Source organism: Mercenaria mercenaria, chromosome 15, assembly GCF_021730395.1.
Source record: "Mercenaria mercenaria strain notata chromosome 15, MADL_Memer_1, whole genome shotgun sequence".
Lineage (NCBI taxonomy): Eukaryota > Metazoa > Mollusca > Bivalvia > Venerida > Veneridae > Mercenaria > Mercenaria mercenaria.
Window position 1 is genome coordinate 68,148,299 of NC_069375.1, and position 16,316 is coordinate 68,164,614.

At 36.0% G+C, this 16,316-nt stretch overlaps 1 protein-coding gene across 2 annotated transcripts in view; it reads left to right on the plus strand.

Moving 5' to 3' along the window:
* LOC123528508 (uncharacterized protein C05D11.1-like) overlaps nt 1-16,316 on the plus strand; it is a 112,632-nt gene that overhangs the window by 31,743 nt on the left and 64,573 nt on the right. For both annotated transcript variants that reach the window (XM_053525515.1, XM_053525514.1), the window contains exon 6: nt 2,111-2,251. In XM_053525515.1, the coding sequence (XP_053381490.1) occupies nt 2,111-2,251 (141 nt within the window). The remainder of the gene's footprint in view (nt 1-2,110; nt 2,252-16,316) is intronic.

Genomic DNA, 16,316 nt, shown 5'->3' on the forward strand with positions numbered 1-16,316 from the left:
ATGAATGTGACCTACTGACTTTCTTAATATTTTATCATCAGTTTGACATTTGAAACATGTAGCTCATATTACTCAGGTGAGCGATCCAGGGTCATCATGACCCTCTTGTTTCCTATTTTTCTAGCCAAATAGTGGCTGTTTCCTCTAGCCCAAAAAAGCTGTATTTCCTCCTAAGATACACATAGCAAATACTTCACAAAAATCAGCTTTTATAAGCTGTTAGTAAAAGTCTGTGGTTCAGTGTTTGTCGTCTTCTGTCCGTTGTCAACATTCTTCCTTAAACATCTCTTTGAAACTACTCACTGGTCAGAAATACACCAGACTTGGCCTGTAGCATCCTGGAAAGGTCCCCTCAAGTGTATTCAAAATAGGTGCACTTGGCCCAGTTTTAGGGGTCATTTGAGCTAAAAATAGAAAAACCTGTAAACAACCTCTTTTCATGAGCCATTGGATGGAGCTTCATCAGACCTGGCCTGTAGCATCATTGTAAGGTTCTGACACTCAATTTATTCTGCTAGAGCTGAAAAAAGAAATACTTATAAATGACTTCCCATAAAAGGCTTGATGGATCTTCATCAAACTTGGTTTGTAGGATCAATGTAAGGTCTTCCACAGTTTGTTCAAATAGGGTAACTTGGTCCCTTTTAGTGGCAGCTAGGGCTAAAAATAGAAATATGTTTAAACATCTTCTCATTAATTGCTTGATGAATCTCCTTCAAACTTGGTCAGTAGAATCATTGTAAGGTACTCTCTTTCTGTAAATATGGGCACTTGGTCCCTTTAAGGGGTCACTACAGCTAAATAAAGAAAAAACCTTGAAACAACTTCTCATGAACCCCATGATGGATCTTCGTCAGAATTGGTCTATTGCTTCATTGTATGGTCCTCTCTCAATCTGGTTCAAATAGATGAGCCATGCCATGAGAAAACCAACATAGTGGCTTTGCGACCAGCATGGATCCAGACCAGCCTGCGCATCCTCGCAGTCTGGTCAGGATCCATGCTGTTTGCTAACAGTTTCTCTAATTCCAACAGGCTTTGAAAGCGAACAGCATGGATCCTGACCAGACTGCGGAGCCACTATGTTGGTTTTTGCATGGTGCGGCTCAGATGTAAACAAAGAATAACCTTTAAACAACGCTTGATTGATCACCATCAAATTTGGTCAGTTGCATCATTATTAGGTCCATTCGCATTTTTGTTTCAATGGGGGCACTTGGCCCCAATTAGGAGCAGCTAGAGGTAAACATAGAAAACCATTTAAACAACTTCCCATGAACCATCATTGTAATGCACCCTCACAGTTCTCAGAATTGCTGTTTGTCTCGTGTTGTCTTGTTTTCGTGAAAAATTTTGTGAAAGTTTTGCATGTTTCTAAAGTACTTTACAAAATGTTTTCAAATCACGTAAGTTGAGAGGGGTGGTGGTGGGCTATGGCCAATTGGTTAAGGCCGCAGGTATCAAATCATTTGCCCCTTACTGCTGTGGGTTTGAGACATCATTTTAGAACTTTTTCATGTTAGGAAACCATTAAGCTTGCTTATGAAAGGGCGATGGTTCTACAAGGGTAACTGCACTGTCATGTCTCAAATAATTCTTGATGGAACAATGGTTAAGTTAAAGGCACACCTTAACCCTTATCATGCTGGACAGGATTAATGCTGTCGTTGCGACCAGTGCAGATCTTGATCAGCCTGCACATCCATGCATTGTTATCAAGATCTGCAGTGTTCACCATTCAGTCAGTATCTTTTTGGTAAGCCCCCCTTTTAACAGTGAATGGTACTGTCCAATTTGAAAGATGAACAAGCTCATTACAGGGTAAGGGTTACTGTAAAATCATTTAATTTTGTGGACATGAAATTTCGTGGTTTTTGGTCAAAATGTCAATTTCGTGGGGATATGAATTCGTGGATTTCAACTCTTAAACATAAAATTATTGGGAATTTTACTTGTTCGTTGGGATTAGATTTCATGGATTGACTCAACCACGAAATCCACGTAAATTAGTCTGCCACGAATATTAATGATTTTACGGTATTGTAGTAATCTGAAATACTATTGAAAAATGGCTTTTCACCAAACCCATATCAATAAGTCTATGTTTCAGGGAAGCTTATCAAGTTTCTCCCGACCATGGCAGTCTCCGGTACCATCATTACCAGGAAGTGTAGAGAAGCTGGTGAAATATGCTGCTGACGATGAAACACATGGTATTGTTACTGTGGCATGGAGAGGACCTGCAGCAAAGGTACTTACAGCAGGCCTAATTTGCTTTTTAGCTCACATGTCACAAAGTGACAGTGTGAGCTTTTGTGATCGCGCAGCGTCCGTCGTCCGTGCGTAAACTTTTGCTTGTGACCTCTCTAGATATTGGTCAGAATGTTCACCTTGATGATATCTAGGTCAAGTTCGAAACTGGGTCATGTGCCTTCAAAAAACTAGGTCAGATCTAGAACTATTTTGAAACTGGGTCAGCTGTGGTCAAAAACTAGGTCATTAGGTCTAAAAATAGAAAAACCTTGTGACCTCTCTAGAGGCCATACTTTTGAATGGATCTTCAGGAAAATTGGTCAGAATGTTCACCTTGATGATATCTAGGTCAAGTTTGAAACTGGGTCATGTGCCATCAATAACTAGGTCAGTAGGTCAAATAATGAAAAAACCTTATGACCTCTCTAGAGGCCATATTTTTCATGGGATCTGTATGAAAGTTGGTCTGAATGTTCATCTTTATGATATCTAGATCAGGTTCAAAACTGGGTCACATGAGCTCAAAAACTAGGTCACTATGTCAAATAATAGAAAAAAACGACATCATACTCAGTTCAAAACTGGGTCATGTTGGGACAGGTGTGCTATTCAGGACCATCATGGTCCTCTTGTTTATCTTCTATGTTCTGGTTTTGCTCTTGAATAAAATTGCATTTGTTGGTCGAAGATTCTTGCTGTCATGATTCTAACCAATTTCGCAACATAGCCTCGGATTAATGCAAGCATGTCATGTCACATGTTTTTTTTAGCTCACCTGTACATGAAGTGTTCATGGTGAGCTTCTAGAATTGTTGGATGTTTGTCATCTGTTCATCATCCACATTTTCATAAAAAAAAAACATCTCCTCCTGAACCAGGTCAGTTTCAACCAAACTACATAGATATATATGTTTCTTGCATGGTGTCCTTTCACACTCCAAATTTATACCATCCATGCTGGATGCTGGTTGCCATGACTACCAAAAGGAAAAACTAAAATAAAAAAATTTGATAGTGTTTCAAGGACCACTAACAGTATTATTTCAAGGACCTAATTCTGCTTTGCTAATGCACTTAAGCTAGAATCTTTGCAGATTTTGAGCTTTTCAACAATTAGAAATGTTGACATGGGTCGAAGTGAGCTTTTGAGATCCTCCTGCATTTGTTGTAAGTCTCAAATATTTGAGTGATTACACTACGTCCAGTTGTTTTCCTCAATATAGTCATGGACAAGATTGATACTTGCTCACCTTGAGTAAAAAACTAGGTCACGAGGTCAGATCTCTAGAGGCCACATTTTCTATCTGATCTACGTGGAATATTTCTCAATATAAATTAGAGGTAAATTTTGAAATTCAGTCATCTTGGATGAAAAACTAGAGTACAAGGGTGAATTATAGAAGAATCATTGTTATCTCGCCAGAGGCAACATTTCCTACCTGCTCTTCATAAAACACTGTCAGAATGTGTAGCTTTATGTAATTTAGGTCAGATTCAAACTAGTCTTCAGGTAAATAGGTCAATTTATTGAAAGACCTTGTTAACACTCCAGTGTTCAAATTTTCTACCTTATCTACTTGAACTACATGAAGCTTGGTTACGAGGTTTGTCTCCTCAATAACTAGGCCACATTATAAGCTGGATTTACACGTAACCTGGTCAGAACATGTAAACTTTGTCTTAAAATTAAAATTATGATCAAAAGAAGGTCTTTTTCAGGAAAAAAAACAGGTCACTTGGTCAGATTATGTAATTGCACTTGTAAACACTCCAGAGGCCACTATTTTGATCTGATCTACATGAACCACAGTCAGAAGGATTGTCTTTATTTAAAACTGGATTATATGAGATAAAAAACTAGGCCATGGGGTCATACTTTTGAAAAATTTGAGAGAAAAAACCTTGTTAATGTTTTAGCGATCATAGTTTCTTCTTGATCAGTATGGAAGGTGGTCATGGTGTTTGGATTTTAAGAATCTTGATCATGATTGAAACTGGGTCATCTGAGATGGAAAACTAGGTTACCATGTGGAATCACAGGAAAACTAAGTCACTATGTGGAATCATAGGAAAGCTAGGTCACTATGTGGAATCATAGGAAAACTGCATCACTATGTGATATCATATGAAATCTAGGTCACTATGTGAAATCATAGGAAAACTGGGGCACTGTGTGGAATTATAAAAAGACTAGGTCACTATGTGGAATCCTAGAAAAACATGGTTAGCCATCCAGTGGTCATGTTTCTTGCTTGATCAGTATTTTCCTTGTATAATCTTGGCTGAGTTCAAATTTTCGTCATCTACTTTCAAAAACTGGTATCTTTATTTCTTCTCTGTCAATGCTGAAAAATCACTTCACAAGGTAAATCTTGGGAATAAATGCTAACACTCTAGTTACCAAGATTGTTTACATCGACTGTATGATTTGTAAAATGAAATGGCTTCCCATGTGCAGAGCTAGCTTACATACATGTACATGTTTTTACATTTGTTTGAGTTTGTTGGGACCATCATGACCCTGTTGTACATGTATACAGATATTTTTTAAACAAAAGGATAAGCATTTATGCTTTCTGTAATCTTACAAATAAACAACTATTCACAAAAGTTATCCTTTTATTGCAAATAAGCATTAATAAACATAATGATAGGTACAATGACAGCCTTACAATGCTCCAACAAAAGAAGGAAAAGTGAGTCATTATTATATAGTATAAAAAAATAATACTTCTTAATATAAAGAATTCTTTAACATAACGTTTACAAACAAAACTCCAGGTGTTTATAAAAAAAATACATCTTGCTTGTCTCAAGGAGTTCACTACAACAAAGTTTACTGTATGTAAAACATAATATAACAGTTTATTGATTATTTGTAAGACTTTCAGCAACAACAAAGTGCCACTGTGCGAAAAACAAAGTTAGAGTTTTGTGACCAGTATGGATCATGATCAGCCTATGTGCATGCAATCTGATCTTGATCCATACTGTTCACTTATTTTTGCATACAAATAACTAATAATATAGATTTGGGGATAAAGGAATAGTATTGATGTGCGGGCTGATCTGGATCTCATCTTTTCACACAACCCTTACATTGATTTTCTCACAGCAATACTCGAATGTTTCAGACAAAGGCAAAACCAGTTGTGTGCATTGTGAGTGAAGGATTAGCTCAGAGTGAAAAGGATTAATCTAAATCATAGCTACATTAACAAATTTTTTTTTATTAAACTTACATTAAGCATACATATAGGAGTTGCACCATGAGAAAACCAACATACACGTAGTGCATCTGTGCAGTCTGGTTAGAATGTGTGCTGTTCGCTAATGATTTCTCTAATTGTGAACAGCATGGATCCTGACCAGACTGCACAGATGCGCAGGCTGGTCTGAATCCATGCTGGTCGCATATGCATTATGTTGGTTTTCTCATGGCGCGGCTCATACTTTGATTATCATCTTAAAATTTCTCAAATTTGTTTTGCTCAGTACATTTGAATTCTCGGATAACATTTTTGTAAATTTCAAAATGATAGCAAAATTTAAGTTCTTTTTCAGGATGTTTGAAAATTGCCAGCCAACTGCCTAACACCTATTGTGATGCCTTTCTTACCATTGTCTCTTTGCTGCTTGATTTTCGCTTTTGATTGGGAGGGAGTGAGATATCGAAATGTGCCCTCTGCCCTCATTAACAAGTTTTTTCATGCCTTTTTGAAATTTCTCAAAGTTGTGCACGTAGACAGTTTTTTTGGGAGGTGGGGTTTCTTCTTTCTTTGTTTTTTTATTTTTTTTTTTTATCAAATCCATGATTTCACCAAATTACGTGGTGAAGATACATTTTTGAACATTAAATTAATATTAATGATTGATATTTTAAAAATTAAAAAAAAAAACTTACTACCTTGATGAGTTTTAGAATTACTCCAATAGTGTATAATCTAGATTTTTGCAAGATGAAGCCAGAATTCATTAAAAATCCTTAACAGATTAATAATTAATATATGGATGGAATTATTATGCCACAAAAATAATTCTTTAGTCGAGCTTTTGTAAAAAACTACAGTGCCTTAATCTGATGTGTAATTTTTTTTGGGGGCAGAATATGACTTAACATCTGCAGCATAGCAGTTCTTTACAGTCAGTTCTGAAATCTTTTGATGTGAATGAATACAGAAGGAAATTTAGACTGTTGTTTAAGTAAAAAGTAGTTACAGCTACACTGTCCAAAATATAATATTCTCTCCAAGATAAAGTGAGATCAATCCTCTTATAAATATAAAGACGTTGTATCATTGCTGGAATTACAGAGATACAGTGAAGGATCCCTGCACCTATACTTATGCGTGTGAATTTTGTCAGAATATTTTGTCTTCTACCACTGTGTACACCAGATGTTTTCCTCTTGCATAATTTTACTACAGAGATGTTGTTACATGTCGTTATAATTAGAAATGGTATAATACAAAGCAAATATTGTACTGAGATTTCTTGCATTATGTGGAAAATTTGCCATGAATATTCTGTACCCTTGTCTAACAGAAATTTCAGTGGTAGGTCTATTGCTATAAATATAAGAAAAATTTAAACAAATGCAATTTTTGCTCTCCTGCTGGAACCTTTTGTATGAAATTTGAGTGGGAAACATAAACTGAGCATTCGTTCACCACAAATACATACAATGATCCAAGTTGACAGCTGTGGAAAAAATAAACCTAAGGGAATAGAGATTGACCAGGGTAGTACATATACCTTAAAGTAGTAGTCACATTTACTATAAAGGGTGAAGGATAAACTGAAAATATCACTTGCTGATAAAAACTTGAAGTAGGTGGAGCATGCAAGTTTAGTACTATTTTTGCCTCTAACCCATATGATAAGCGATAAAATATTTCCTATTAGTCCGAAAATGTACTCAGAAACTGTAATAGAAAATTGTACTGTATTAAGAGTTTCATAAAATTCTAACCCATTATAAAAATGTTCATCAGTAGAAGAATTATCATCATAAAAATAATACACATCATAAGAAAACTGACTGCTTTCATTTGATTGAGTAAAGTTCATGATTTCATCCAGAATGATTTTTGTAAAAACTGTTCCTGTTTCAAGTTGAATTGATGTAAAGATGACTGATTCTGCTCAGATTCAACTTTTAAGCAAAATAATATCTCTGATTTTTTTCTGGTAAGTAAGATTTAGCGATTGCAAAAAATGTTTTTTTTCTGTAACACAATTTCTTAATGAACTCGACTTACAGGATTCAGTGAGTGAAAAATGTGCCCCTACCCCAGTTGAGCTGTGAATGGGAAAAAGCTCTCCCTGCAACACAGCCTCTCAGTGAATAAATATGACTAAATTATGAATGAAAAATCAGTACTTCTTTCTCTGCAGCACAGCCTCTCAGTGAGTTCATATGACTTAAGTTAAAGCATAAATCAGCACCTGTTTTTCTGCCAAACAGTATCTTGGTGTATTTATATCTTTATATTAATCCAAATAGTAGTACTCTTTTCTCTGCAACACAGTATCTTGTAAGTGGGTTCATATGACTTAACTGAACCAGAAATCCACACTTTTTTATATCTGCAACATGTATCTTAGTCAGTGTAAGTGACTGAATGAACCAGAAATCAGCTCTAAATCAGTATTTTTTTCTCTCTGCTGTGCAGTTTCTACTGAGTTTATATGACAAATTGGAACCAGAAATAAACACTTTTTTTTCATATTAAGGTGTCTTAGTGAGTTTATATGACTAAATAGAATATAATAATTAGGGTATCAGCACTTTCTATTTATAGTAGAATGTTTATGTTTGTATAATTACTTTCCCCGACAGACAAATGGTAGTAATTAAAGTAATGTTTTCTCTGCAACACTATCTTGAAGTTTTACTGTGATTACTTAGTAGCAATTAATTAGTAGTGTTGTTTTTTTTTTCAATAAGAAAACCTTTTCTGCAAGAGCACAACAAATTTGTTTACCCAACAGTGTTATTCAGTTATCAAATAAGATCCCTTTCTTTGAAAGTCAGCTAACAATTCAACATTACTTTTTTCTGTAAGCACAAACTTGGTAATGAAGATTCACCTGCAACATAATTTCTGTGACCACTTTTAAAAGATTTTTCTGCCTTGGAATTTCCAAGTCAAGCAAAAGGTTCTGCAACACAATCTCTGAGTCAATGAACAAAATTTTTCTGCAACACAATTCAATTTTTGAGTTGGTAAGCACAGATGTTCTGCAACACAATCTCTGAGTCAATGAACAAAATTTTTCTGCAACACAATTTAATTTTTGAGTTGGTAAGCACAGATGTTCTGCAACACAATCTCTAAGTCAATGAACAGGATTTTTGTGCAACGCAATTCAATTTTTGAGTCGGTAAGCACAAATGTTCAACAACACAATCTCTGAGTCAATGAACAAAATTTTTCTGCAACACAATTCAATTTTTGAGTCGGTAAGCACAAATGTTCTACAACACAATCTCTGAGTCAATTAACAAGATTTTTTCTGCAACACAATTCAATCTTTTGAGTCGGTAAGCACAAAATTAATGTTCTGCAACACAATCTCTGAGTCAATGAACAAAATTTTTCTGCAACACAATTCAATTTTTGAGTCGGTAAGCACAGATGTTCTACAACACAATCTCTGAGTCAATTAACAAGATTTTTTCTGCAACACAATTCAATCTTTTGAGTCAGTAAGCACAAAATTAATGTTCTGCAACACAGTCTCTGAGTCAATGAACAAAATTTTTCTGCAACACAATTCTTGAGTTATTGAGCAGCGTTTTTCTGCTGCAAAATAAATTTATTAAAGTCAAAAATTAGGTTTTTTTGAATACCATTTCTGAGTCATTAATGATCATAGAGTTATCAGTCTAGTGTAAGATTAATGTATCCTCTTTAGTTGTCTGATGTTCTTCGTGAACACACTTTGCGTCTGTACTGTTATTCATGTATTCAAACTTATTGTACTGTCCTTTAATCTGTTTCTTATTCTTTTTCTATGTTACTGTCATAGAGATGCAATTTTTTCTTAAAGAACAGCATGGCTCTCCAGGCTAGTTTATTTTCAGTTAAAAGCCAATATCCTTTGGAAGTTTTACCGTTAAAAAGACATTCAGTTGCCTGATAGGATAAGAAAAACAAATTTTACCAACTTGTTTATTTTCAGAGACAGTTCTCTGACAACAGATGTTGTCACTGCGCAGTGTTAAATTCTTTACGTATGAATTAATATCACAGTTTGTTTAATATGCTAAGTCCATGGTAATATATATCAAGTCTCACCACAGAGCTGTTCTGCGCACTTGCAGATATGAGAATAGCTTGGGCGGGGTATATGTTATATATACATCCCCAGTAATGAAATATTATTACGTAATGACATTTCATAAATATCACCATCAAATAACATTCTGATATTAAGTGTAGATTTTCTAATTTCTGAAAGTAGAGTTTATCGCCAAAAAACGTTTTTTCATTATGAAATGAAGTAATTAGCCCCTGTTTTACTGATTATATTGACAAAACGGCAAACCATACTCACATCTGTTAACCGGTTGCGAGCAAAACAGTTCGTGGCGGACAAAAGTAAGTATTTTGGGGTAAGTATTTTCAATCCAAGAATCGGTTGGTGCAAAATATGTTAAAGATCTTTATTTCTATAAGAAGTAGCATGAAAAAGAACATGCCAAGTGATTCCCGTTTAAAAGTAATGTTTATTGAGTAAGTTATGGCGAGTTAAAAGTGTGATTTTGTTGAAAAAATGCGAAAACGAATGTTTATCCTGATATATTTAATTCACTTTTCAACTTACGGCTATACTATTAATGTCAACCCTTAAAACAATGTTTACTCTGAAAATTGTCCACCTTTTAACCGACAAAACGCAATATTCAACAAGTTATAGACATTCAAACATGACATAGTTGAAAAAAATGTGTGGCGGCATTGCACAGTTCAAAATTATTTGTGTGGCGAGACAGAGCAGTTCTGCGTCTTTTGTGATTTTAGTTTAATAAATGGTATAAATAGTGATATCAAGCTCGTTACTCATTGTAAACTGACAAAAGCAATCGGTACTAGCTCAACAATGTCTCAGTGAGTGAAAATTTAGACAAACATAAGCCTTGGATTTAGTACCTTTATCTATAGACATTTTCGTAGTTTTAAGAGCCACGGTGCCGGTAAAGCAACGTGCATTGTGTCTGTTTAGGCTGATCACTACCAAATATAGTGTAAGCCTCCAAGGTCTAGTCACAAGTAGACCCAATTAAAATATAGTGCATTTTTTCCCCATTATTAATCCCCCGCCGTGGCGGAGGGATTATAAGAATGGTCCGTCCGTCTTTCCGTCCTTCCGTCCATAACAAAATCGTGTCCGGTCCATATCTCCTAAACCCCTTGAACGATTTTCATGAAACTTGGGTCAAATGATCACCTCATCAAGACAATGTGCAGAACCCGTGAGTCAGCCTTGTCGGTTCAAGGTCAAGGTCACAACTCAAGGTCAAATGTTTGAGCCTGTCATTTTGTGTCCGCTCTATATCTCATAAACCCCTTGAAGGAATTTTATAAAACTTGGGTCAAATGATCACCTCATCAAGACGATGTGCAGAACCCATGAGTCAGTCATGCCGGCTCAAGGTCAAGGTCACAACTGAAGGTCAAAGGTTTGAGTCTTCCATTTCGTGTCCGCTCTATATCTCCTAAACCCCTTGAAGGAATTTTATAAAACTTGGGTAAAATGATTACCTCATCAAAACGATGTGCAGAAATTATGAGTTAACCATGTCAGCTCAAGGTCAAGGACACAACTAAGGGTCGAAGGTTTAAGCCTTCCATTTTGTGTCCACTCTGTATCTCCTAAACCCGTTGAAGGATTTTCATCAAACTTGGGTCAAATGATCACCTCATCAAGAACTCATGAGTCAGCCATGTCAACTCAAGGTCAAGGTCACAACTGAAGGTGAAAGGTTTCAGCTCTGTATCTCCTAAACCCCTTGAAGGATTTTCATGAAACATGGGTCAAATGATCACCTCATCAAGACATTGTGCAGAATTCATGAGTCAGCCATGTCAGTTCAAGGTCAAGGTCACAGCTAAAATCAAAGGTTTACCCTTTCACTATCCATAGCAGTGGCGGGGGATTTAGCTGTCTTTCAGACTGCCTTGTTGTTTTTTTCATTGGACATTGCTTGATGCCGCTTATGTTGATTGTTAAAGTAATATAGGTTGACATTTAGATGACAGAAGTCACTTTGGGTTAGTGTAATAGGCAATTATGAAAACAGGAAGTGATGCAAAAATACCACTGTCAACCGGTGTAAAAGTTGCTGTATTTTGGATGCTGGTCACAGTTTTCTTATATTAAAGTTAACACCCTATTTTCTTTTGATTTTTTTAATTGCACTAACATTCAGCTTTTGAAAAATGGCAGGCTGCAAAATCTGATATATTAGAAAATAGATTTGCAGAACTGGTTTTGAAATGTGGTTTGTATAGACTTATAAGGGATATAAGGGATGCATTTAGTGGTGTTCAGCCTTTAAGGATTTATTATTTAGTACAGCGGAGATGACATTATGCATTTCTTATGCATACACTGATGTAAAATACGCGTATATTGATTATATACATCGCCAGTCCATAGTTGGTACTATTTTACAAGTTTATCTTGAAATAAAAAACTTGAAAAAAGAACATAGAGCCTAACTTGTGGTACTACCCTGTTCTCCGCAAAAAAAGCCCAACCTTTTGGAGGACGAATGGTTTTAGAAACATGGTCTTCTTTCAAATAGTCACAGAGGACGTAAGTTTCGGCCGGGGACTTAAACTCGAACTCACTGCCTCATTATGTATAGCTCTCTCTCTCTAATGATCTAAGTGAGTGGCCTTTGTTCGGGCTACGGACTGGCTATTTATATAAGGATTCTTATAGTTTAATTACCCTAAACATCCAATCAGCTGCCAGGTATTTCCATTTTTACTCACTTATTGGATTAATATGCAGAGTTCCTACCAGTGAGTCAGCAAAGACACTTATTGTCCATTACTACAAAACGTAAATTTATTAAATGTTCAATAAATGATCTGCTGTTGTCAGAATATAAACATTACTTTTTAAGTGTTACAAGCTCGTAGACACGGAACTGCTCTGTCTCGCCACACAAATAATTTTGAACTGTGCAATGCCGCCACACTTTTTTTCGACCATGTCATATTAGGATGTCTAAAACTCGTTGAATATTGCGTTTTTTCGGTTAAAAGTTGGACAATATTCAATGCAAACATTATTTTAAAGGTTGACGTTAATAGAATAGCCGTAAGTTGAAAAGTGAAATAAATATATTATGATAAACTTTCGTTTTCGCGTTTTTTCAACAAAATCACACTTTTAACTCGCCATAACTTACTTAATATACATTACTTTTAAACAAGAAACACATGGCATGTTCTTTGTTCATGCTACTTTTTATAGAAATAAAGATCTTTGACACATTAAGCGCCAACCGATTCTTGGATCGAAAATACTTACCCCAATATAGATGCCGACAAAAATATCGGAGAACTGTTTGTCCACCACGAACTGTTTTGCTCGCAACCGGTTAACGGGTGTGATACTGTCATAACTTAAATGTCAAAATTTTCATGGGAGTGTTTGACTATTACAAATAATTAGCAGTTAATGTTACATAAATTTTAGTTCATGTTAACGTTCAGACAGCTTGCTGTAGGCCCTGGGCTCTGTCAGGAGCTTGCATTTATGCGAAATAGGTAACCTGGATCTTGCAGGAAATTTGTCATACTATCTAAAATTTGTGGGTGTAACCTGAAAGCCAACAAGAAAAACATTGCATTCTATAAAATATAAAAAATTATTATTGTAATGGAGTAGTGTCAAAGATGTTAATAAATTTGTGTTTTCAAAATGACACTGTTATAAATCCAAGACCTGTTGTACTTGAATGATGCAAAAGGCGGCAGCCTGGGGCAAATACAAAGGTCAGTTCATCAGAAAGAGATTTTTTACTACCCACCCACTTTTAATATGGAGAGCACAGATCTGTGAATAGCTATAGAAAATGCTCTTGCATAATGTGAACTGATTTTCATATATAATATGCACCACTGGTTTGAGCCTAAATCTTGTGGGGAATCTGTTGGTGAGTCGAAATAAAATACAGAACAGAAAAACAAGTAGAAATGTAAACTTCTGATGATCAGGTTTAGCTCCGCAGCCTGATTTACCAGCCATAATGTGTTATGCTGTATATTAGTGACTTCACTACGCTACCCCTGATGGAACACACAGTCATTAATTATCAGCAGTTAGCGAGAAGGCCAACTGTACAAGTGCATAACCAGGGCGATAATATATGCATGGGAAAGGGGTGGGTGTTAAAGGGGGTGTGCCCCTCTCTCCTTACATTTTTGTTGTTCAGTTCTAGATCAGTCATTGATCCTGATGATTTCTAATGGTTTTGTATGCTTCCTGAACAAATTTTTTGGAAGGAGGGCATACAGTTAGTGCTTTGTCCGTCAATTCAGTCTTATCTATTGTCTATTTTTGCATAAATAGATATGTTACCAAACCTCAGGGAAGCCAGAGAACCACATATATGAATATAATATAGCACTCAGCCACCTATTGGCAGATCACAGAGGACCTTGTACTTGCATGAATTGAAACTTCCTAGCCGGTTGCTATATTATGTTCATACATTATGTGGTTCTCTGGCTTCCCCAAAGTTTTGTAACTTATCTATCTGGTGTTCGAGGGACAAACAGTTAACAGGTGCACTTCATGCAAAAACTTTCTAACCAGATAAAATGAGCCGCGCCATGAGAAAACCAACATAGTGGGTTTGCGACCAGCATGGATCCAGACCAGCCTGCGCATCTGCGCAGTCTGGTCAGGATCCATGCTGTTGGCTATCAGTTTCTATAATTCCAATAGGCTTTGAAAGCGAACAGCATGGATCCTGACCAGACTGCGTGGATGCGCAGGCTGGTCTGGATCCATGCTGGTCGCAAACCCACTATGTTGGTTTTCTCATGGCGAGGCTCAAATGCCTTTTGCTCTCAGTTTTTGAAACTGATATGTAAGAAAATTAATTGTTATACATAAGGGTAAAGTGACATTATATCAACACAAATGTAAGTGCCTATGTGGAGAACAAGGCAAAATCATAAGGGTAAAGTGACATTATATCAACACAAATGTAAGTGTCCGTGTGGAGAACAAGGCAAAATCGTCCATATTAAGCACATTAGGTAGATGTAATTTGCACAAAATTTAATGTGTCAAGCACATTATATTTTAATCTGATTCAACTCGCTGTACAATGGTTTGACATATGTAAAATAGTTCAACAAACTTTGTTACAGTTGTATTAGCAAATATATGAGCCATGCCATGGGAAAACCAACATAGTGGGTGTGCGACCAGCATGGATCCAGACCAGCCTGCGCATCCGCGTAGTCTGGTCAGGATCCATGCTGTTCACTTTTAAAGCCTATTGGAACTGGAGAAACTGTTAGCGAACAGCATGGATCCTGACCAGACTGTACGGATGCGCAGGCTGGTCTGGATCCATGCTGGTCGCACACCCACTATGTTGGTTTTCCCATGGCACGGCTCATATACATTGGACAGGATTTTCAGTTAGATTTGCATGTTTACTGGAGAATCAATGGTCTATGTATTAATAAGCTCCTCCTACAGTTTTTAAGAGTTACAGAAAAGTATAACTTACTATGAAGATGATGTGCTCATGTGGTCAGAATATACCTGCACAATTTGCCTGATTTATGAGTTATGGCCCTGTGAAATTTTTGCAAAGTGCAAAATTATACTGAAAGGCTTGTTCGACTATCTTCTCAGGATCTGATCCGAACTTAAAGAAAATTTAATGTATCAGTATGAAGTGAATTTGTGCAGATTGAATCATTCTGGCCTCTTAAAAATAACAGCAAACTCAGCTAAACCTTGAAGAAAATGATCTCCAAAACTAATGCGAATCTGTGTGAAATTTACAATTATGATTAAAACAGCTATATTTCTTATTTTATGCCCCTTAACAGGGCTCTTTTTTCTTTCCGGTGATAGAATTTGACGAATGTTTGGAATAGGCAGGTGAACCTTAACCTTGCTAAATTTCTAAAATGGATTGGTCCAACTTTCAATTTGGGCAGAATCAATCTTTAATTTATCAAAGGGATGTTCACTGAAATTTTACTAACTGAAACTGATCTTGGTCTGCACTGGTCGCAAAAGCAGAATCATTTGCCGCCAGCAGGCTAAAGGTTAATACACAGTCTTCTACACTTTGCCAACAACATTAGCTGTATGCAGGCTAAGTAATTAATTATGCGGCTGTTTATTGGAATAATCCATTTTCTGTCACCAGATTGAAATAGTCGGCATTTAGATAAAATAACTGGAGTGTCAACAGTGAAATTTTAGATGAAAATTTGGATGATATATTTTCCACAATTAGGAATTATAAATGGCATTAAACCTATTGTGACGAACTGCATTGCATGTAATATTCATTAATGTACATAAAATCTAGCTACAAAGTCCATAATTTTCTAGACATTTTGCCTCCTTTTAATTCACCGAAATTGCTGCCATGCCAATTTGACATTTTAAAGCACCATAGAAATTAAATGCCATATTTATTTAGATAACAATTATCACCACTAATTTTTATTATATTATATATTGATATGAAATGTCATATAGCCATTCAGAAATCAGTAACATGTCAGTAAATAACACGTACTATCCAGTGGATTATCTGCAGCAGGGGTGAGACAGAAATATTTCAGATGGAGATGAATCATGCATGCAGCTTGCAAAAATAAATCATAAATACTGTAAAATGGGAAACTTTCGTGAGGGATTTGTTTTCCCTACAGTTGCAAACTGTCTATACTTGCGAAATTTATGCTTCAAAATCATTTAAATTTGTAGACATGAAATTTAGTGTTTTGTGCCAAAATGGTTATTTCATAGGGATATGAATTCATGAACTTTTG